This window comes from Meles meles, chromosome 6 (assembly GCF_922984935.1).
Source record: "Meles meles chromosome 6, mMelMel3.1 paternal haplotype, whole genome shotgun sequence".
NCBI classification, from domain to species: Eukaryota; Metazoa; Chordata; class Mammalia; order Carnivora; family Mustelidae; genus Meles; species Meles meles.
Window position 1 is genome coordinate 6,459,509 of NC_060071.1, and position 23,800 is coordinate 6,483,308.

General features: G+C 55.7%; 1 protein-coding gene across 6 annotated transcripts; it reads left to right on the forward strand.

Moving 5' to 3' along the window:
- The first annotated feature begins 1,137 nt into the window (after positions 1–1,137).
- RHCG (Rh family C glycoprotein) lies at positions 1,138–23,440 on the forward strand. 6 transcript variants are annotated; one of them, XM_046007231.1, is made up of 11 exons: positions 1,138–1,360; positions 9,224–9,410; positions 12,049–12,199; positions 15,206–15,353; positions 16,170–16,336; positions 17,736–17,873; positions 17,991–18,127; positions 18,436–18,560; positions 18,769–18,842; positions 20,969–21,050; positions 23,357–23,440. In XM_046007231.1, the coding sequence occupies exons 1-10, from the start codon at positions 1,177–1,179 to the stop codon at positions 21,035–21,037; spliced, it is 1,380 nt and encodes a 459-aa protein (XP_045863187.1). In that variant the 5' UTR covers positions 1,138–1,176; the 3' UTR covers positions 21,038–21,050; positions 23,357–23,440. The 6 variants fall into 6 exon arrangements, with proteins under 6 accessions (XP_045863187.1, XP_045863186.1, XP_045863184.1 ...); XM_046007230.1 differs by having other exon boundaries at positions 23,354–23,437; XM_046007228.1 differs by having other exon boundaries at positions 20,969–21,061; positions 23,357–23,430.
- Positions 23,441–23,800: the final 360 nt, after the last annotated feature.

Below are 23,800 nucleotides of genomic sequence, written 5' to 3' on the forward strand. Positions count from 1 at the left end.
GACTTTATTTATTTATTTGACAGAGATCACAAGAAGGCGGAGAGGCAGGCAGAGAGAGAGGAGGAAACAGGCTCCCTGCTGAGCAGAGAGCCCGATGTGGGGCTCAGTCCCAGGACCCTGAGATCATGACCTGAGCCAAAGGCAGAGGGTTAACCCACTGAGCCACCCAGGCACTCTGTATTCAATTTCTTTAAAGAAAAATTAGAAAATTGAATTTATGATGATAAAAGATAGGCTAAGCAAAAGATTTAACTTGAATTCTATGGTTTCCTCACATCAGTATCACACATATTGACCAACAGATAATTCCTGATCAAGCTCAATGAATTGTGAAAAAGTCAACTGTTCTGACCATTCATATATATATACACACACATATACAAAATTTTTGTTAACACCCTGTTTTCAGGGATAACTTTAGACTTACAGAAAAGTTGCAAAGATAGGACAGAGCTCCCCTAATGCCGGACACTACCCGGCCCCCAGCGTCCCCTGCTAACATCTCACCTAAGCCTGGTACATTTGCCACAACCGTGAAACCCACGTGGGCACAACGTTATGAACTAAACTTCACACTTCGTGTGGATTTCACCCGTTTTCCCCCTAACATCCTCTCTGCTCCATGGTACGGACTGTACCAGCAGTCACGCCTCTCCGGGCTTCTCGGTTCTGCGACACTTCTCAGCCTTCCCTGGTTTTCCACGTACCCTCTGTAAATGCTGTGATCACAAAGAGAAAGGGCTGATGGGGGTGAATTTGATGATGAACAGCGCCGTCTAGGAATTCCTCCAGTTCCTCTCTCCGCGGGAGGCTGACAATCTGCCTTTTCCCGTCTCAGGTCCGGAACAAAAGGGGGACAGACCAGCGGCCCGGGCATCGAGGGGACCCGCGGAGGTTGGGGCGCCTAGATCCCCGCCCACTTGCCCCCTCGGGCCCTGGACCGGGAGCTTCAGGGGCCCTGGAGCTTCGGGAAGGCCCCCGGGGGGAGGCGAGCCCCGAGCCCGCGGGTCCCCTCGCCGGTTGGGCGAGCTTGCGGGCGGCACCCGGGTCAGCTGTTCCGCCACCCACCGCGGCCGCCCCGCCCCTTCCCGGGTCTTAAAAGCCTCTCCCGCCTGCGAGCGTGGGTCCGAACTGCCCGCTGCCCTCCCCGGCCAGGCGCCCCGCCCTCGCCGCAGCATGGTCTGGAACACCAACCTCCGCTGGCGACTGCCGGTCACCTGCCTGCTCCTGCAGGTGGCCATGGTGGTCCTCTTCGGCGTGTTTGTGCGCTACGAGGCCGATGCCGACGCCCACTGGACCGACAGGAAGGCGCAACACAACACCAGCGACCTGGAGAACGAATTCTACTACCGCTACCCGAGTAAGTCCGGCCACCCCGCAGGCCGCCCAGAGGCATCCCCGCAGGTCCCCGCGGCGCCCCCGCGCCCAGAGCCCTGCCTCGCTGCACCTGCACAGTCGGCTGCTCGGGAACAGAGGGCGGGACGGCGCTGGAGCAGGAGAAGATGCTGGTCCTCCCTGCTCCCTCCCTTGGAGCCCCGTGGTCCTCCCCACTCAGCCTTCCCAACCGCGCCCCCGCCAGCCTCTGGAGAGCTCGCTTGAGAAAGGGCCACGTGCACACTAACTCATTTTCCCTGCGTTAAACGAAGAGGGAAAACTCCCCAGGGGGAGCTCCCTCCGGGGGCCATCAGATTCCTCCAACCTCCCTGTCAGAGGGCCCTACTTGTCCTCCAAAGACCCGAGTCCCATCTCAGTCACCAGCCAGGGGGTGACACCGGTTCCCTTGTCCAGTGTTGCCGGTCAAGTCAAGGTCTCAAATCTTGGGCTGGTCTTGGTCCCAAGTCAAGGGCTGCAGGATGGCTGTGGGGAGAGGTGTGCAGGGAGAGGCATACGGGCCACGGCACCTCTCCTCTTCTGGCTTGGAGAGGAAGAAGGGGCATCCTGAATTCTCTGGCGTCTGTGCTACTGTGCTTAAGAGCATGGGCTTGGAATCACCAGACCTCACTTTTGTCACGATTCCGCCATTGACCAGGTGGGTGGCCTTAGGCACGGGTCAACCTCACTGAGACTCCCTTTCCACCTCTGCCTTACTGGGCTGGGGAGAGGCTGGCGCGAGATAGTACCCGTCCAGCTCTGGCACGGGGCTGGCCATGGAGCCCTCACTTCCTAAGGGAGCACTTAATAGAGGAGACTGAGCACAGATGCCCTGGGACTCGGGAGTTGGAAAAACTGGCTCAAGGTCACTCAGGTCAGCCCAACCTCCAAACTCCCAGCCCAGGGCTCTTTCCATACCCGTGTGCTTTCCGACTGCCCACACCATCCACCAGCAGCCAATGACAGTCATTCCAGCTTGTTGGTGCTCACGTGGTCACGGACTGTTGGTCTCGGCACGGACCCTAAAGCTCGTCAGCAACAGCCACCTCTCCCAACCGGCGTTCCCTCCACGGCTTGAAAACCCTCAGTGATGGGAGCCTCCAGAAATAACATGTCACGTAGATCCAGATAAATACCAGCATACGTTCAGGATGAGGGCCTGCATGAACAAAGACGAGGGTGAGGGGTCGGCCAACTCAGTCGGCCAGCCGTATTAAATGGCTGCGAAGAAGCTACCCACAGGCTACATTAATAGAAATAGGGTGCCTAGAAGAAGGGAGGTGATGGAAGGGGGGTGTACCCTGTGCTGGTTGAGACCACAGCCTCTACTGGGCTCTACTCAGGGTCGTGTTTTAAAAGATCTTGACAGCTGCGGCCTTAGAATTTGGACTCTAAATCTGCCCTTCACTGCTCACCTTGACTCTCCTTGGACTGGCCCCGCAAATGGAGAGGCAGGCCAGCTGGAGACCCTCCTTTGCCTGTCCCACTCCTTCGCGCTGGCGTTTGCTGATCTCTTAGCCAAAAAGCCAGCCTCCCAGAAAAGCACAGGAGGCAAGGTCTCCCACGGGCACTCATGGGTCCTTGATGGGTCCAGGCAGTGGAAAGTCTCAAAGCCCTCAAATGGAAGCTACAGAACCTTCCCAACAAGAAGTGTGGCCCTCGCATCTCCCAGCTTCTATCCCCACCCCATCCACCTTCATTTATCCCACAACAATCACTTACCTATGGGGTGGCCATATCATTTATCAACCAGTGTCACTCTGGAGTGAGGAGTTGGGGGAGTTATGCTAGCAGTCCTTTGCCAGGACACACACGCAAACCACGACTCCTCTAAGAGACCAAGACTTAACAGCCGCTCTGGAGGAACAAGTTGCATATCCTGGGTCTCTGACCCCAAAGGGCTCCCAGACTCATTGAGAGCACCCCAACACCCTGTCCTCAATGGGGTCAGGTTCTCTGGGCACTTCTCTTCCACTTCTTGGAACGTAGTGGGACAGTGGGGGCGTGGGGAAGCAGGGCAGGCACGCGGGGAGCACGTGAGTGGTGCAGAGTGGCCCAAGGGTAGGGTTTGTGAAAGAGATAGGAGGGAGGTTCCTAAGGGGGAACGAGGCAGCCATCAAGGCGGGCTTGAGTTTCCCCTGCCATCTCCCCATGGGTGCTGAGAAGCTCTTGGTCACCACGCAGGAAGTGACAGAGAGGAGAGGAGGAATACAGGGAGAGACCCTTGGCCTCGGGACTCCTTGGCAAGTAGTGGCAACAAGGCAAGCTGGCAGGTGTGCGTTCTCTCCTTGGATGCCCCCACCGCCCCAGGAGGAAGGCAGGGTCGGGGTTCCCATTTTATACACAAGGAGACCAAGGCCAGGGAGGGAGAGTGACTAGGAAACCAGAGAGCCCACGTAGGAGCCCTGGGTTCCTCTCCCTTCACTCTCCTTCCTCCTGGCACATTTCCCGTCCCCCCCTCTCCGCTCCCCTGACCCTTTTCTGGTCCACCTGGCGATTGCGCTAGAGGTAGAGGGCAGGTGACCTCCCGGCGGCACCGGTGGGGCTCCGGTATGGCAGTTCCCAGGGGCTAGGAATGAGGGTGTGCCCTTCTGGTACCTTCTGGGTTCTTGGCACTAGGCTGTTCACACAACACCTGTGTGGGCCTCCTTCCTTCCCCGGGGGATTAGTGGAGCCTGCTGGGCATCTCAGGTTTCCAGAAGAGTCCGGCTCCAGCTGGCTCGGGCTGGGGCTCAGGAAGGCCTCGGGACTGCTCCCCAGGCATGGGCCCCTCAGCAGGCAGCAGGCACCGAGCCAGCTGGGGACCTGCCCTGACAGTGCCCTCTGAGGTCCGTGCTCCTCACGGGCTAGGGCTCTGGGGCCTCAGTGGCTGTTGGAAGGGTCTGGGGGGAGCTGGCTTAAGGAAGAGCCCTCAGAGTCTGTGCTCTTGAAACTTTCTGCAAAGACTGCGGGAGGAGTGGACGCATTTCTAGGACATGACCCAGGGCAGAGGCTGCCGTAGTTTCAACCCCAGAACGACTGTTTCATGAAACCACGGCAGCCAGGCTCGCTCTGCAATTCTGGGACCTGCCCCCTCAGACTCGGCTCCATTTAGTAAAGGACAAGCTTGCCCACAAGTCTCAGAGGGCAGACAACCTGGACTGTGGAATTCAACAGATCTGGGTCCCTCACTAAATGGAGTGAGCCTCAGTATGCTCGTCTGTGAAGTGGGACTGTTATTTAATGCGCTGGCTCTCAAGGAAAGCTGAAGAGGGCAGGGGACCGGTAGGGCCCATCTGGGGGCAGGCAGTGAGGGGACAGTGAATGCTGGTATCAGGTGTCCTCGGAGGGGAGTGAGGGCTCTGGCGCTGAAGGGACGCGAGGGGAGGCTCAGCATCTCTTTAGAGATATGGCCAAGGAGTGTGTCCCTGAATATTAGTTTGTCCCTAAATGTGAGCATTTAAATTCCTCTGTGATTTCCCCACTTACAAGTGCTTTTTGCAGGCTCTGTCAGGCAGAGCATTTCTTTCCATCTTGTGGTGCCCAAATGGACCCTAGAGATGTGCCCAGCGTTCTGGGCGCCAGTGGCAGGGACGGGGACTGGCTGAGCCCTCACACCCCATAGCCCACCTGCTTTCCCGGGGCCTCTGTGCCATTGCCAGGAGATTGTGCGGTGACTGGGTCGGCTCTGAGGTGTGGGGGAGGTGGACACAGAGCCTTGGGGAAGTGCTGGACTGGCCAGGAGGACTCCAAGGGAAAGTCTGGGCCTGGCTGGCCTGCAGAGAGTGGGAACGGAGCAGCACCCACCTGCACAAGGCAGGGCTCCATGCTCTCTGTGCCGGGGCAGCAGAGGGGAGGAAGCTGCTGGGGTCCAGTGGCATGGGAAACTCGTATTTCAGAGCCAAGGCCGGCTCCACTGGGGACACATTCTGGAGGTGGGGGAAAAGGGGCCCCTGGAGACCCAGCAAGGGGGTGGAGAACGGGAGAGTAAGAGCTGCTGTGTACTGGTGCCCCCTTGTGGCAGCCTTCGTGGCTGCAAGCCAGCATGCCGGCCCCGCCCCGTTGGTTTTGAGGGAAGCTCTCTGGGTAGAGAGGACACAGAGGACAGAGGACCGGCAGGAGGGGGCAGGCAGAGATGGTGTGCCGAGAAGGGGAGGGTGTCAGGCAGCCCTGAAATGGAAGCTATTCCCCAGGAGGCCCCCCCACCATACCCAACCTCCGCCCCCGCCACATGGTTCCTCTCCGCCACCAAACAGCCCAAAGGCCCCCACCCTCTGTGACGTTGCCTCTTCCCGGGGAATTCCTCCCACCCCCCGCCAGTGCCTTCTCTGTCCAGCTTGCTAGCTTCAAAGGCAGGCTGTCTCCCCCTCACTGTGCCCACATTCTGACTCACAGCTCCATCTGCGGGCCTGCCCCCCCGCACCCCGGTCTCAGATCCCCACTTCACCCCGCACAGCCAGGCTCTGTCCCTCTCACCTGTCCTGCCTACCCCACCATGGTCCTCTCAACTCCAAGGCCAACACTAGACCCGGCCCCGCCCTCCCACTCCACAACCAGCTCCCAGATCCCTGCCCCCCTACCAGCTCCCCTCCCTGCTGCTGGAACTGGAGTCGAAGAGCGTCCCCTCCCTCTTTCACGCCTCTCCTCCAGTCTGCCACCCATCCGTTCTTCCCAAGAATAACCACGATGCCACGTACGGAGCCTCACATGCATTTGCTCAGATCCCCCCACAACAGTTGGAAACGTGATAAACCATGAAGTGCGGTAATACACGAAATCAGCCGCACACATCATGAAACCTCCGCCGAGCTGCTGTTGGTTCGTGCAGAGCCGCACAGGTCTCCAGACAGCGGCTCACAGCACCCCACCGGGGTGAGACCCACGGCTCCCTGGCTCCAGCTGGCATGCCCCCGCCCGGCACCATGCCAGCACCTCCTCCCTAAGCCGCCTCCAGGTGCCCGCTAGCCAAGGGGGCTGTGGCCGTGGCCTGGGCCCCAGGGAGACCTGGGGGGTGGGGCAGGCAAGGTTAGGGCTGCTGTAGCATCAGCGCCACTGCCAGGCTCTGCACCCCGGGGCACCGCAGGAGGTGTCGGACTGGAGAGGGACCACAGCCTCCCCTGACTGGTTGCTCAGCGGACACCCTCGGTGCTGCTGGGGTGACAGCCGTCATCATTCATTCCGTCACAGACAGTGACGGAGAGTCTCCCCGGCCACTCTCCCAGGTGCTGGGGAACAGCAGCACGAAGGAAACAGGCATGGCCTCGCCTTCTGCGAGTTTCCAGTCTGGTGGGCGGGACAAACACACCTAACGGCAGACTGTCATAAGAACTAGAAAGGAAGGAAGAGGGGGCCGGGAGGGGGCGAACCGCCTTTAAACGGGAGGGTCAGGAGGGCCTCTGTGATGAGGCCATGTTTGGTGGAGATCTGCGGGAAAAGAAGTTGTTGGCCTCCGTTTTGCGGGAACAGCATCCTGGGCTGGCGGAGGCCGCAGCCAGAGACCCTGGAGCAGGGCTGAAGAACGTGCCAGACCTGTGCTGCTGGTGCATGGGGGGAGGGGGAGCCAGGAATGAAGAAAGACCCTGCAGGTCCTGCAGGACCCCCCCCCTTTTTTTTACTTGGGAAGAATTTCAAATTTGCAAGAAGTTGCTACAACAGAAGTAGCATTAAAAGCACTATATACTCTGTAACTCCCATTCCTCCGCCTGCTCCTTCTCCTTCTACACACACTCACACACACACACTTGCTTCCTCTGAACCACCTGCCGTAAGTTACACATGCCATGGCCCTGTTGTCACCTTCACGACCCCAGGATGTGTCCTGAGCATGGAGGGATTCTCTTCCACAACCAGGCTAATCAATTTCATCCATCTACATTGTGTGATAGCTTAATAACCGGTTCCGATCTCTTTTCCTCAACCGAATTTTCTAATTATTTTTTACTTTTGTTGACAATGACCTTCGCAGCTCTCCTCCCATTCCCCCCCCAGTCAAATCCAGAATCCAGTCCCGAGTTAGGTAGTGAATGTAGCTGGCATGTCTCCTCAGTCTCTTCTAACCTGGAACATTTCTGCCACCTTTGTCTTTTACCACACTGATTTTTCGAGGCTACAGCACACGTGCGCGCGCGCGCACACACACACACACACACACACACACACCCTCTAATGGCACATTACTTGTTTTCTGTTTGATCTTCCTTGTAAGTAGACTGGGATAATGCCTGCTGGGCTAGAATGCCATACAGGTGATAAGTTGCCTTCAGATTATCACATCTGAAGGCCCGTGGTAATCCACCTGTCCCTCATGAGTAAGGTTAATTTTGATCACCCCGTTGAGAAGTCGTCCTGTTTCTCCACTTCATAATTACTGGGTTTTTGTTTTTTTTTTTTTTTTTTCAGTCCCTTGCAACTCACAGTCTCTGGGGAGATTCTTGGAGACAATGCAAATGTTCTCCTCCTCATCAAAATTTCCCCCTGGAGCCTTCGGCTCACGTCATGAGCCCAGGGTTCTGGGATCGAGCCCCGCATCGGGCTCTCTGCTCTGCGGACAGCCTGCTTCCTCCTCTCTCTCTCTGCCTGCCTCTCTGCCTACTTGTGATCTCTGTCTGTCAAATAAATAAATAAAATCTTAAAAAAAAATTTCCCCCTGGATTCAGCATCCATTGATAGAGTCTTTACTGTGAAAATCACAATTTTCCAACTTCAGCGCTCATTCCACATTTAACTGTGGCTCTCACATTCTGTTACCATCAGGAGCCTTCCCCACATTCTCGCTTATTTCCTACTCCGAGTTGCTACTTTGTAATGGTTTTATTACAGTACGTAATTATTTTGGCGCTCAAACCATCCCAGATTTGTCCAGTGGGAACCCTTCAATCTAGCTCTAGCTCCTGCATCCTACAGACCCACACAGTGCCTTATATTTTTGTAACTGTCTTTGCTTCCCAAAGGTCCTTGCCCTCTATTTTAATTTTCTGGGACTCTGGGATCAGGTAACATTAGCACTGGGAGGACAGTTACAATCACGCTAATCCATCCTTTGGTTTTATGGAGAAAACCCGCTGTGAGAGGGGAAGTAGGCTGTCAAGGCTAGACCCCGACAGTTGGCAGAAGTGTTGGTTCAAAACTCAGAACGAACCTATGTCTAAGTACTAACGAATAATAAATAATAAAGCAACAATAAATAATGACACTTGTCCAGTTTGAACTCCTGTTATGGGACGGACACTGCTAGGTGGTGTACCTACACACCCGCATTTAATCTCTGCAGGCTTTGTAAGCATTCCAGAGGGCACAGAGAGCCAAGGATGCTACCTGACTTTCCAGAGTCATCTGCGCAGCAGGTGGAGGAACTGGGGTCCAGATCGGGTCTCTGTGATGCAAGAAAGCGTACTTGCTGGGGGGGAGGTGGGATGTGACATTCATGGGGTGAGGGGGGATGATCAACCCATGTGCTTGGCCCCTCCAGAGACGCAGACCCAGTGGAGACTAACTTCTCTGCACTAAAAAAACGGAGTTGAGGGGGCAAGGCCGCAGAAAGTCTGGGTTCTAGACCCTAGATTCTAGGTGTGAGCCACAGCCTGGCGCCAATTTTGCGCTCTAGCACGCCGCAGCGTATGTTGGCATTAGAACGAGCGTTCTGTAGTGGGAGGCTCACCTCGGTACCCCCAGCCCAGCCCCCTCCAGAGGTTCTTAGGACAAGCTGGGGGCAGTGGTGGTTCTGCCTGCAGCAACTGGGCCCCGGGATCCAGATGTGGAGATGGGAGGAGGGGGTTAGGGAGGCTACCTGGGGGCCAGGCGTCCGGGAAGACAGCGCTGCGCCAGGTGGCGCTGGCCCAGACCACCGAGACCCCGGGCTGCGCTCTCCCCGCAGGCTTCCAGGACGTGCACGTGATGATCTTCGTGGGCTTCGGCTTCCTCATGACTTTCCTGCAGCGCTACGGCTACAGCTCTGTGGGCTTCAACTTCCTGCTGGCGGCCTTCGGTATCCAATGGGCGCTGCTCATGCAGGGCTGGTTCCACTCCTACCACGAAGGCTACATTCACGTGGGCGTGGAAAAGTGAGCGCGGGGCGGGCCCCGGGGCCAGAGGGCGGGCCCGGCGCGAGTGGGGTCGGGCCCGGAGGGAGGGCGTGCCCGGGGGCGGAGCCCAGAGGGCGAGGGGACGGGTTTGCGAAGGAACACTCATTAACCTGCTTGGAAGACCAAGTCCACGGAAAGGGTTTAGAGGCAAATTGCCATAACACCACGCCACATCCAGGGCACCAACGGGGGATCATGTGCCAGGTGTCTGAAATTTAAAACCTGCCAAATGCTTGCAAGATACTCATTCACTCAAGCTTAAGTCAGTGACTTAAGTCTTCTTTTTTTTTAAATAGATTTTATTTATTCATTTGACAGACAGAGGTCACAAGTAGACAGAGAGGCAGGCAGAGAGAGAGGAGGAAGCAGGCTCCCTGCTGAGCAGAGAGCCCGATGCGGGGCTCAATCCCAGGACCCTGAGATCATGACCTGAGCCGAAGGCAGAGGCTTAACCCACTGAACCACCCAGGCACCCCGACTTAAGTCTTCTTAAGTGACTTAAGAGAAACTGGAAAAGCAGTTGACAAGATAGAAAATGTGTTGGAATCAGTCAGTCTTTTGTATATAAAACCGTTGACATGCATATCACCATGCAGTTCAAAATACACAAGAAAAGTCTCACTCCCAAAACTGTAGACCCAAAGAATAAAAACACCTGTAATATATTTAGCTGTCCGGCCCAGCAAGAGAGCTATGGCTAGTTGAAAAAGCAGAAGCATACAACGTTTTAGAAATCTTCAAAGGGAATCATCATATACTTTGTGAGTTGGAAGTGTGTGGTGAACCAGTTATGAGGCAAGTTGGTCACTTGACAAATTGAGATTTTGGCAAATTGGTTTGCAGGGAGTTGATTTCCGGCAACCGAGCTGGAACCAGTGCTGGTGCTCAGGGCTGGATGACCATGTTGTCCCCAGACCCTCTCTGGCTTCTGTCCTGTCCTCGCTAAGGAGTCCTCCAGGTCCCACCTGTCGGCCGCAGGGCGATGCCCTCAGGCTCTGCCCCAGCCTCCATGGGCCCTCCTGGGATGGGACATGCAAGCCTCTATCTCCAGGGAACTGATGGACCAAGATATGGGCTTTTCTGCTCTCCCTCTCCCTCCTTCCTGATGGTCACGTCTGTCCGATGGGTCAGTTATGTGAACGTAAGCAAATAACACAGCCTCTCTAAGCCCCCCTGTTCCATCTCTACAATGTGGCTAGTAATAGTACCTGTCCCCTCAGGTTTGGGTGTGGTACAGGTGGGCCTATGCAGTACCTAGTGGGTGTTTCCCTGCCTGGCACTTAGTAACCGCCATGATTCCTTCAGTCAGGCCCTGTGTGAGGCCATGGGGACACAGCAGTAAACAAGGCTCACAGGGAAGCCGAGGTTCCAATGAACATCCTCATCTTGGGAGGGACCCGGACAGCCAGCCCCATTCCACACCCTGGCCCTACAATTAGCTGGCTTCTTACTTCTCACCTCCTGATTCTCTCATACACCTGAGCATGGGGCAGGGGCACTTCCTCTGGGTGTGAATGTCTTGAGGAAGGAGCCTCTACTGTCCCTGCACCCGCCCCCACCCCATGAACAACTCTCATGAGTCTGCCTTGGAATCCTTGACCGCTTTGCTGCTGGTTGAGCACAGAAAGGCCTAGGTTAGGCAGGGATGTGGATGGAACCAGGGTCTCCTTTGGCCCCACGACATCTGCCTGACTGTCTGCCTCTCCATCAGCCTTCTGCTGGCTGCTGGGCATTCAAGGTCCAGACTTAAGAAGGACCGAGTTGCCCCTCTGCCTCTGTTCTCTCTGTTGGCTTTCCTGCCCCCTTCCATCCAGCCCCCAGCTCCCTACCTACCTCCTGCAGGAAGGCCTCTCTTTCTGCCGGGGACACAGATCCTCTCTCCCAGGAAAGGTGAAGAGGAGGTCATGAGAACTCCAACCCAAGCGGGGCCCTGGTAGACAGAAGCATGTGTGGAGTGAGAGATAAGCGTCTAGAGGTGGAGACCACATCTGCGTGGAGGAATCGAGGAAGGCTTCCTGAAAAAGGAGGCAGTCAGAGGTTGTTCTGGAAGGGCAGGTAGAGGATGGAGGGCAGGACAAGCCCTCACATAAGGGGCATGTCCTAGAACAGCAGCCAGATGACTTGGGTGCCTTGAACACAAGCTCCCTGAGGGAGCACTGGGATGGGAGCCATGGAGGAAGGGTGTGGCATCTGGTACGTGCCACGGCTGTGATGGTCTTTTCACGTGCTGTTTCTTTTCACTCCTAGAATAGCTTTAAGATACTCTGTGCTGGGGGGGGGGGGCAGGTGGTAATGGGTGAACCCAAGGATGGGTTTTAAGGAGGAGACAGATTGCATGGAGCACTGGGTGTTATATGTAAGCAAGGAAGCATGGAACATTATATCAAAAACTATATCAAAAACTAATGATGTACTGTATGGTGACTAACAGAATATTTAAAAAAAAAAAAAAAAAAAAGATACTGTGTGCTCGTGACCACACCATGAAACTGAGGCTCAGAAAGGTTAAGCCACAAAGCCAAATGCACAGATGGCCAACATCCAGATTCAAACCCGGGACTCAGAGTGCCACTTTTTGCTGTTGCCTCAGACCCTCCCCTGACCTGTCTCCCCACAGCCTCATCAATGCGGACTTCTGCGTGGGCTCTGTGTGTGTGGCCTTTGGGGCAATTCTGGGCAAAGTCAGCCCTGTCCAGCTACTCATCATGACTCTCTTCCAAGTGACCCTCTTTTCAGTGAATGAGTACATCCTCCTCAGTCTGCTAGAGGTGAGCAGGGCTCAAGGATGGCGGTTCAGGGGTACACATGGGGTGGAGAGAAAAGGAGGGCTAGGGAGGCATGCTGGATGGATTCAGTTCACCCTTGGCCTGTCACTTAACCTTCTGAACCTCAGTCTCCTTATCATTAAAAGGAGAGTAATGACATTTATTTGGGCAGGGATGGTGGTCCACCTAGACAATCAGATCAGCACATTGGCAGAGCAGGGGTTCCTCATATGGTGGTTTTCTCCCTCCTTTCTCTTTCCAGCATATCAGATGGAAAGAGTGGGTGTTCCTGCACACACACACACACACCTCATTCCCAGTTTGCTCTGCCAAGAAAAGGACACAGTATATTGGGGGGGGGGGGAGGCACGTCTGTAAGGAAGGATCCTAGGGAAAAAGCCATGGTAGACATGGACAGCTGCATAAGTTGTGTCCTGCACAACTCCAGAGATGACATTCACGTGGACTATGGCAGGAATGACGCACCTTGAAGTCGGCCGATTCAATGGCCCAAGTAAGGGGCACCTTATACCTCTGACTCTAGCTCAGATACCTCTTTGGTACCTTTGCAGGGGTGAAGGTCATTCAGGGACCTCGTCCATTTCTTAGCCCCCAACTCCTCTACATTTGGACTCTGCCTGGCACATTTCTGCCCCCCACAAGGGGTAGAGATTTTTTTGTTTTTGTTTTGTTTTCTCGTTTAGATCCCACTATATTCAGTCATTCATTTTGTCATTTTCTTCAGCCACCAGCCTGGTCCAAGCCACCATATCTCTTTCTCCTAACTCATTTCCCTATCTTCAGCCTTGCCCTCCTCGCTCCCTCAGGCCAATCTCCGCCAGCAGCCATGGAGACCTGTTAATAATGCATGTAAGACCATTCCCCTGATCAAAACCCTCCAGTGGTTTTTAAAATTTCACTTTGAGTAAAATCCAGATTTGTTATAAAGCCCCACATGTCCTGCCCCCAGCCTTTCCCTCCAAGCTTATTATCTACTTTCTCCCCATCTCTCCATGCCTTGGCCGCACCCTGCTGTCTGCTCTTCAACACATCATGCTTGGTTCCCACCTCAGGGCCTTTGCACTTGCTATTCCCTTTGCTTGGAATGCTCGTCCCTCCGTCATTTTCATTACTGAGGTCTCAGCTGGAATATAACTCTTCAGAGAGGCCCCCCCAGATTCTCTCCCACCCACAGTGTTGGCCTCTATCTTACTGCCCCCCACCCCAAGTCACTATCTCTCACATTGACTTGGTTCATTTTCTTCGTAAACTTTCTCCTTTTCTGATAAACCTGATGTGTCTGGGCCGTCGGGATCTCCAGTACCTAGTTCAATGCTTAATAAGGGCTCAACAAATATCTACCAAGTAAATGCATTTTGGAGTCTGACCACACATCGGACAATGCTCCTGGCGCCTCATACATAGGTGGGCAGACCTCTTTAGACCCTAAGGAGCTCACAATCTAGAGAGGGAGCTAGATGTCAGTAGACAGTAACCACATAGTATAATGAGGAGTGGGGTCAGGGCCTTGATGGCCTTAAAGGTGGGGGGGGGGGTGTGAACCAGCAGGACAGGTCGGAGAGCCTTCCTGGAAGAAGAGATGTCAAAGCTAGAAGTCAAGTGGGAAACAACCAGGCGAAGGAGTGAGGCAGAGGGAACAGTGAGTGCCTAGGCCTTGAGGGAGGCCCACGGTGAGAGGTTTCCAGTGGGCCGACCTGCTGGAAGAGGGTATGCCAAGAATGAATCTTGGGCACAAGTTAAGAGGGTCTCAAAAATCCTCCCGACCTGCTACGGAAATTCTTTGAATGCATGACAACCTTTGAGTCCGTCTCTGTGCCAAGTCCCTGCTGACATGCAAGGAGCACTTGCCCTTGGCTGGTCCCATGCCCACATGGCTTACCTCATTAATCCTCACCTCTGAGATAGGCGCAATTATTATCCCCACTTTACAGAAGAGAAAGTTGAGGCTCCGCGGTTAAGGGGCTCAGCCCAGGTCCCAGAGCTAATAGAGGCACCCGTCAGGCTGGGAACCAGGAAGCCCAGCTCTGCCGACAACTAACTAGCTCTGTGACCTTGGACAACACACTTAACCTCTCTGCCGGGGCTTCCCCACCTACAGTGAAGGAGGAAGTGTGTGGTTCTGATTGGAATTTCCCCTGAGACTGGTTCGGAGTGGGGAGGAAGAGGAGGCTAAAGAGATTGGAAGTAGGGGCACAGGGAGGAAGGCGAAGTCAACCAAACCCCTGTGGGGTACCAGGCACCTGCCAGGTGCCAGACACGAGTTGTCTAGTTTCACTGTTGAGACAGCCCTACTAAATAAGGCACTCTGGTCTCCCCCACTTAGTGAAGGGGGAACTTGAGGCACAGAGTGGGGTAGGGCAGAAGGGGACAGAAGAGGAAGAAACCGATCTGCGTGCTCTGACTATAGGGGACAGAGGAGGGTGGGGTGGGGATGGACTGGGGGGCGGGCGGTCAGCAGGAAGTTGTCAGGCAACAAGATTGGCAGGAGGCCGGGGAGATGAGGAGTGGCTTTCTAGATGGACTGGAGCTGAGCCAGGAGTGGCTGCGGAGGAAGCAATGTGGAGAGGGGAGGCCCAGAGGGAAGGGCAGGGCTCCCAGGAATCGAGACACAGTAGAAGCTAGTGGGTGACAAACTAGACAGGGGCTGGGCCTGGGCTCTAGCCCTGCTTCACCTCTTCCCGCTGCATGACTGAGCAAGGTCCTCTCCGAGCCTGGGGTTCCCCATCTGGGCACAATCCCATCTGCTGGGGGACAATGCCCTGGCATTTTGCTGACAGGCTCACAGCTTGGGCTCAGGGATCCCCACTTTCTCCCCTTCCCAACTGATTGGTCTAGGGGGGCCCTGAGCTCCATCCTGCAGCTTGTGGGGTCAGAGAGATAGAGCTCTGTGTGTGTGGGGGGGGTGTGTTTCACGGGGGTGGGCAAGGAAAGTGCTAATAGTTGGAAGAGAGAGAAGGTATCAGAGTCTGACAGATCCCTACCCCCCAGGTAAAGGACGCAGGGGGGTCTATGACCATCCACACATTTGGCGCCTACTTTGGGCTCACAGTGACCTGGATCCTCTACCGGCCCGGCCTACATCAGAGCAAGGAGAGGCAGAAAGCGGTGTATCACTCGGACCTCTTTGCCATGATCGGTGAGAGCTACTATAATGAATGAGGGCCACCGGGATGGGGGAAGATGGCCCTGGTGGCTACAGGCCATCACGATGCCAGAGCACTGCGACGATGGGTGAGAACCCCCATTAACAGGTGAGGGTCTCCAGGAGGAGTTCAGGCCACCATAATTACACCTGATCCCCACATGGTCTGGTGGGTGGCAGGCAGTTCCCTTGGGGGAAAGGCAGAGGAGGGGTTGCCTGTAGACACCTCCAGGATCCCAGGTGTTTTCCCTTTTTCCTGTGGGGCTGGAAGAAGTTGGTCACTTGCCCTGTATTCCCTAGGATGCCCCAAGGCAGATGAGGCAGCAGCCATAAACTGGTCAGTCCATCCCCTAGGCTAGGGCAAGGTGTGAATTCCTACTTCCTGTGTCCATTCATTCCAGAGAATACATCCCAACCACCCACTCTGGTCTCCTAAAACCCAGCCCTGCCTTCAAGGAGCTCCTCACAGTATGGTGAAAGAGATGGCAATGTTACCAGATGATCTCACTACAGCTGGGAAAAGATTCTCCCTCAGGATGCCATGGGAGCAAGGAGGGAGGCATTTATCCCAGTTATGGGCCCGGGGTAGACTTCCTGGAGCGGAGGAGGACTGAGTGGAAGTTAGGCAGGAAGGATGTTCTGGGAAGAACCCCCAGCATGAGTAAAGCTGCAGGGGTGGGAAACTACTCCTGGGGCACATGAGGCCTGTGACATCGCTGGAACTAAAGGACAGGAAGTCTGCCTAAGCTCTGTTGGGCCCATCTAACACCTCTTCCCCCCGGGCCCACCGGCCCTATCTGGTCTGGCCAGGCACCCTCTTCCTGTGGATGTACTGGCCCAGCTTCAACTCAGCTGTGTCCAACCACGGAGACGCCCAGCACCGAGCTGCCATCAACACCTACTGCTCGTTGGCAGCCTGCGTGCTCACCTCGGTAGCACTGTCCAGCGCCTTGCACAAGAAGGGCAAGCTGGACATGGTGAGTGGTGGGGGACAAGGGGGGAGACCGAGGAGCCCTGGGGAGAGGTGTGACTATGACTGCCTGTGCCCGGTGGGCACTGATTACCATGTCCGGCCAACGACTCTGTGAGGCAGGCAGCAGCAGGGTGATCACACCCATCCTGCAGATGAAAAAACTGAGTCTCGGGGAGAAGTGATTTGTTTGGATTCCACAGCTGGTTTTCCGCACAGCCCAGAACCAGATTCCCAGATTCTGTTACACTGGCTGCTCTGGGTGAACGTCTCCTCCTCCTCATTCTCCTTCTCCCAGCCTGGGGTGCTCATAGCTCTTCTGGGCTGAGGGCCCCATCTGACCAGCCTGGTCCAGCTGCCGGGGGCATTTCTCCTCTGTCGGGCTTCCGATCCTCCAAACGCTGGTCCTCAGCCTTCCTAAAGCTGCCTCCACCTGCCCCGCCCCATACCCTCAGAAAGGGACCCCTTTGATGTCTGTCCACTCCCCTGGGGAGGTTTGTGGGGAGATATGGTTTCACAGTGTCCTTCCTCTCCCACCACTGGGACAGACCATTCTGTCTTTAGTGGGGAGGGGCCAAACCCCATAGGTGTTGGTGGATTTTTCTATAAAAAGAAGACCGCCTCTCTATTTCCCAGTCTGACACTAGCTTTTTGACGCGGGCATATGTGTGCGGGGACACTCACCACACAGAGAGGTAGGGACGCTCGCATCAGAGGGAAAAGAATCAGACAAACCCTGTGTGCGCCCAACACCCCCGTGCAGACAAGGACACAGAATAGGGTCAAAGTCAGGGGTCCCCGGCTCCGCACAGACCCGGATCAAGATACCTTTCTCCCCCTTGCAAGCTCTGTGGTCTGCCTGCACCTCCATTTCCTCCTCTGCAAACGTCCAAAGATTACTGTCCTTACCTCCTGGGCTGGTTGTGGAGACGGACTGAAATCCTCCCCACAGCAGGCAGCACGTACCGGGAGCGGTCGGCCCCCAGAGAGCATCAGCGGGCGCTGATGCAGGCCCTCAGACGCCGGCATGGGCGTGTGCGCATGCGTGGGGCCCCACGGGCACCTGACGTCAGCAGACGTGGGTACAGAGCTCATCAGACATGCGCACCTGCGCACACAGAGCTAGAGGGAACATGTAGATGTCCAAGAGGGTTCACCCACCCTGACATAATTACGCCGATCTATGTCCATGGGCGATGACCAGCCTGCTGGTGGGGGTGCCCAGTGTGCAGAGAGCACAGGAGCGGGACCCAGGCCAGCGCCCTCTGCGCTGTGTGGGCTTGCGAGATGCCCTCGGAGTCATCCCGGCCTCCCAGCGCCAGCAGCCCCCAGACACGGCGTGCTGGTGCGGGCGGGCTCTGGGGACAGGACTGAGCTCCGGCCCGCCCTGCCCGCCCTCTACGCAGGTGCACATCCAGAACGCCACGCTTGCAGGAGGGGTGGCCGTGGGGACGGCCGCTGAAATGATGCTCATGCCTTATGGCTCCCTCATCGTTGGCTTCATCTGCGGCATCATCTCCACCCTGGGTTTTGTGTACCTGACGGTGAGGACCCCAGGCAGGGTCTGAGGGCTGGAGGATCCTGGGTTTGCGTGTATTTGGGGCCTCCCCACACCCCTGCCACTGCTCAGGGCCTGAGTAGCACCCGTCTCCCCTGTCCAGCCATTCCTGGAGTCCCGGCTGCGGATCCAGGACACGTGCGGCATTCACAACCTGCACGGCATTCCCGGCATCATCGGTGCCATCGTGGGTGCCGTGACGGCGTCTTGCGCCACCACCGATGTGTATGGAATAAACGGGTAAGTATGGAGGAGGGACAGGGGAGCCTGAGCTCCCTCCTTCCTTCTCCATTCCTCCTTCCTGCTGTTCCTCTGGGGTCCAACATACCGTCTCTCCCCCAGCCTTCCCCAACCTGAACCACTGTCCATGGGTCTCTCTCCCCAAACTCTGCCCCTCTTCGTGAGTCTTAGAAACCATCTGATCTGTCCAGTGCATACGGGAAGGCTCAGAGCCTTGGTGCCCGCTCACATTTGTGGGCGACAGCAAGGGGTTTCTTGGCCTTGCTGTGCAGCCCTGATATGCCCTGATCTCTACCTCTCCACCCTAGGCTTGCCCTTGCCTTCGGCTTTGATGGTTTCAAGACTAACTGGAACGCAAGCATGCAGGGCAAGTTTCAGGCTGCTGGTCTCTTTGTGTCCCTGGCCATGGCCCTGGTGGGCGGCGGCATCGTGGGTGAGTGGAAGTGGCTGGGCCAGAGAAGGCAGGGCTGCTGTGGGTGGGGAACCCAGAGGTCAGCCCGGAGCCCACAAGAATCCTGTGCACTTGTGGCTTTGGGACTGAGTTGTGGGGTGGGGAGGGGGTGCTTCTCAGCTAAGGGGAAGGGCTGGGTAGGCTAAAAGGAAGTGGTTCCTGACCTTGTGTGACCCCCAACTTTCCTTAGGAATTATCCTGAAACTGCCAGTCTGGGGACAACCTGCTGATGAGAACTGCTTTGAGGATTCTGTCTACTGGGAGGTGAGTTCCAGAGACTGGTTCCCCTGCACAAAGGGAGTTATATCCCTTCTCCACAGACCCGGCCCGCATCAGCCGAGCTGGGGTCTGAGGGACCGGAAGCTGAGGGTTGGGGACAGAGCCTGCATCACCCTACTCCATCCAGAGGCTGTGTGTCTCCTTCGGGCCAAAGGCTTTATTCTAGAGCAGTCATTCCCAAAGTGTGGCAGCTTCCCAGGTGCCAGCCCAGAACTGTCACTGAGTAGGGCCTCCTCATGGGAACAAGTTCCCAGCTGATTCTGGCCCAGAAAACTGAGTGACGTTCCATTGCTTCCAGCATCCAGAGAAGTACTGGTACAGAAACTCAACTTGAGAAACATTGTTCTAGAAGCTGAAAGTAGTAAGATGTCACCGAACTTCGTTTCTTTAAAAACATGACACAATCTGGGCTTTCTATGACTTGAGGCAGGGCTCCCTCCCAACGGATCCTTGTTGCAGGTGTTTACTGGCATTAGATGATGGGGGGATGACAGCCACCTGCATTTCCCCTCATGACACGGAGCAGGACATAACCTGTGTCTGTGGCCCCTGTGACTCGGGTCTGCCCATCACCCCCTTTCATTTGGCTCCGTAATTTTAAAACCACATCAGAAAGTTTTTTGGGTCATTTTCACTGATATCCACTACAAGCCAATTTCATGTACACAACTAATAACATTTTTTAATTCATTCTCTTTAAAATGTCTATTATAAAATGAATAGAAACCCATTAAGAGAAATCGGGAAATAGAGAAAAATAGAAAGAAATCCCATCACCCTAATTCAAGTACTGTTAATATTTTGGGTCTATGTTCCTCCAGTCTTTTTTTTTTTTTAAATCAGCCAAGACTTTTCTTAGCAGAGATTTATGCCCAATTTGGGATCCTGCTCACTCACTCTCTCTCTGTGTCTCTATTGTAAAAAGTATTCTGTGTCATTACCTTCTTTTTTTTTTTTTTAAACATGGGTAGGATTTTTTTTTTAATATTTTATTTATTTGACAGAGAGAGATCACAAGTAGATAGAGAGGCAGGCAGAGAGAGAGAGAGAGAGAGAGGAGGAAGCAGGCTCCCTGCTGAGCAGAGAGCCCGATGCGGGACTCGATCCCAGGACCCTGAGATCATGACCTGAGCCGAAGGCAGCGGCTTAACCCACTGAGCCACCCAGGCGCCCCTGTGTCATTACATTCTTAATAAACTTTCTTCTTTTAGCAGCATTATTTTCATTCCGTATTTAAAGTCAGAACGTAAACTATTTTAGACACGACCGTGAGAAATCACATGGATTTGCCACTAATGAAATAAACTAAAACATCTTATCAATTCTCCTACAGAGGAGTTCCCTCTTGGTTCTGTTTGGATCTTTATCATTCTTAGTTCACACATTCTAGCTGCTGCATACCCTACAGCAATGCTCCGTTTTGAGATCTAATTCTGTGTCCGTGGAAGTGAGCCACCATCAGGCCATCCGTTTGGCCCCTGGCCTCTGGCTGCTTTACCTGGGAGATGAGGTGGCTTTCCAGAGGATGTGGTGAGACAGATGTTCCCCAGGACCTCTGATGAGGCCATCTTTTAAGATTAAATCTAAGCCTTGAAGCCAGTGCACCCCCACTCCAGCTACCCATCCATTTCCGGCCTCCCCTGCATCTCACCCCATTTCACTTTTGGACCTGCCTGGTGTTCAGGGAGCTTACCATGCTGTCTCTTCCTGGCACATCTCCCCTCATCTTTCAAAAGCGGGTTCATTCTGCACAACCAGAATTCCACCCCCCACCCCCCAGGCGGGTTATCAGCCTCTCGCGTGCGTTTGCAGCTCCTGTTGTCACTGTGCCCATCACAGGAACGCTTTCCCATTGCTCTAAGTGGGGCAAGGACCCTGTTTCGTCCTTGCAGAGCCCCAGCACCCTGGACAGTGGCTAACCCGATATAGAGGGGAGGATACCTGTGTGAAGGACTGCCCTGCTTCTCTGCATGCGCTCTGCACAGTGATCACAAGGTGGCGCCCGCCACACACCATCCTCCCCTCCAGACTTGGCCAGGTTGCTCTAGTCCTACCACAGACACCCGCCTGGCCTGGGACAAGGCCCCTGAGCTGCCCTCCTCTCTCCGCAGACGCCTGAGGAGCCAAAGAGCTTGGTCTTGCATCCTGAGGACTCGACCCTCAAGCCCTCAGAACCTTAAACTCCCAGGCCAGGTGAGAAGCAGGTGAGCATGGGCAGGTCCTCCCTGTGCCCACCCCCCCCCCCCGCCACCCCTGCTCTGGGAATTGGATGCCACCAGTAAAGGGGCAAAAAGAAAGCATCAAGAAATCCACCCCTCCTGCCTGGATTGGGGTGGGCACGTGGGGTTGGTGGCCTCAGAGTGAGACTCCTAGCAAGCCAGACAGGCACAAGAGTACGTGGAAGGCACTAAAAGATCTAGGTGATCTGGCTACACACTTGGCTTTGCTGTTTACCGGTTGTGACTTTGAGGCCCTCCTCACCCAGAGACAGAGCCTTCATTTCCTCATCTCTAAAAGTGAAAATGACAGGTCTGGCTCTGTTCAGTCGAGCAGCTCAAGCTAGTTCTTCCTTTCTTCTCTCTCCTCCTTTCTTCTTCCCATCAGCTCACCTTCCCTTGCTCCTCTGTGGAATGCTCCAAGCCCTGCCTTTTGCATCTCACCCTGCAGAGAGCTCCACTCGACAGGTGCAACTATTTCCCTCTTTCTAATAGATGAGAAAATGAAGGCTCAGAGAAGTTCAGGCTTTTCGAGGCCCCACAGAGCCAGTGGGAGGCATGGCATCCCTGCAGGTCATTTCCTTTGTACTCAGTAGTACTGTCTGATCCCCTGCGAGGCCAGAGCTTGGAAAGAGCTGTGTCTGGGGCCAAAGGCTGAGTGATGGGGCCGGAGAGGATATTGGGACTTAAGGATAGGGAAGAGTGAGGCTATGACCCCTTGCTTCTAATGCCCACCCTGTCCAGAAAAGTTAAAGGGGCCCGAGGGCCTACAGCAGGACCCACAGTGGCCACCTGCTCCTGGCTCTCTCCCTACAGGCTCCACAGACTGTCCCGGTGCTCCCACAGGAGCCGTGCTGACCAAGCTGGGAACACAAGAGCAAGGCGAGCAGCACCCCACTGCTGGCCTGGCACAGGGTGCCTCCCTTCCCTTCCCCTTCATCCCAGGGGTCCTGCCTGAGAATGGAGAAGGAAGAGCTATAGACAAAGTGGGCATCCAAGCCAGTTCTGGCTGAGGAGACCTGCCTCCAGCGGTCTTGGTGGCCACATCCTGGGAAAAGCAGGCAGGAGTGCGGCTGGGAGCTGGCCGTGGACCCGAGCCCTCCTTGGAGACAACTCAGCTGCCGGCCATCAACTGCTGGGCTCCTCCACTCTCTGCCTGCCCCTCGGCCAGCATCTCCCTTGCTCCCTGCGTCCCCACTCTGTGCCATGCAGATGGTGGCCTCTGTGAATAAACGTTCTTGGTATTCTTTGTAGAATGGGTTTGAATACTTCAACAGGGCCAATCTGAGGGAGAAAAGGACCCAAGAGACCTGGCCTCCTGCCCCAGTCCTGGCCTCCCACACCACCCCGCCACCCACAGTGCAAGGGAAATCATTCCAGGCTGAAGAGGAGGAATTTGGGGTGCTGGAGGCTGCCCAGCTTGGGGCCCCCTTCCAGGCTCACTTCTGGGCTGGGGCCTCTCTCCAAGGTTGACTTCACGTCAACCATCCCAGAAACACACCCACGTTTACTGTGCCCTTCATGTGACCGTGCTCCGGTTCAAGGGTACTCAGGCAGGGTGGGAGAATGGGGGGAAGCTCCTTCAGGCCAATCCCCTGACCCCAAGCTTTCCCGCCATCCTCCCTGCCAAGCCAGCCTTCCCTCCCTCCACAGTGGGAGAAGCTTCAGCTGTTTCGCTCTCCCCACTTCCTGCAGCCAGCCACCACCCTGGGCAGACTAACACTTCCTACCCTCAGGGGGCTCACAGTCTAGCTGAGGACCGACCTGATGCCGGGGATCCACCCTCAACCCTGACAGCCATCCAGTTGGGGGGGGGGGGCTTCCCAGAGTGGGTCACGGGAGCAGGGTTTTGGAGGCTGAGTAGGAGTTTACCACAACAGAGGCACAGGGACAGCAGGGGCAGAGACCCAGAGATGGGAATCAACGTGGCGAGGTTTGCTATGGCTAAAAGAGACGTGAGGCAAAAGTGTGCCAGCTGGCCAATAAGATGCAGAATCCAGACCCTTTGTGGAGCAAAGACGCCAGGGAAGAAGGGGTGAGGGGAGCGGGAGGAGAAGGTCTCTCCTGCCTCAGAATCCGCCCTCCCCGCCCCCTCACCGTTCACACATGCATACACACACAGGCCTTCATTCTCCGCGCCAGAGGAGTGGGGGGCGGGGAGGAGGACGGGAGGAGGGAGCTGAAATGCAACCTATTCATGTTCCCGCGATGTAACACCCCTCATTTTCCATGCTGGGTAAAGACAAAAACCCTTTACAACCTGTTTCTGGAACTTGTCAGCAGCTGCCAAGAGGAGCATGTTAATTAAACGTCGGCAGAGATGGAAGCTGGAGGCCCCGGCTCTAATTGGACAGTTTGCTTCACCGGATTGAAAAACATTGTGACAAAGGAGGAGGTGCGCGGCGGCGCGGCAGGGGTGCGGCGTGGCGAGGAGGGGAGCGGCGGCTTTGATTTCCGCGGAGCAGGGCCCCAGCCGCCCGCCCGCCCCCGGCCCGGCAGCCCCGCCCAGCGGCACGCCCACGAGGCCCGGGGAGGGGCCTGTCGGCGGGGGCGGGGGCGCCGGGGGAGACCCTCCCAGAGCCTGCCGGGGGAGCCCGCCAGCCGTCTGCCGCGGGCTTAGACCCCGCGCAACACCGGGCTCTGAGGGGCTGGGACGGGACCCCTCTTCCCCTCGCTCCCCATTACCTGACCTGGATCCTGAGAGCTGTGCAGGGAGGGTACCGAGGG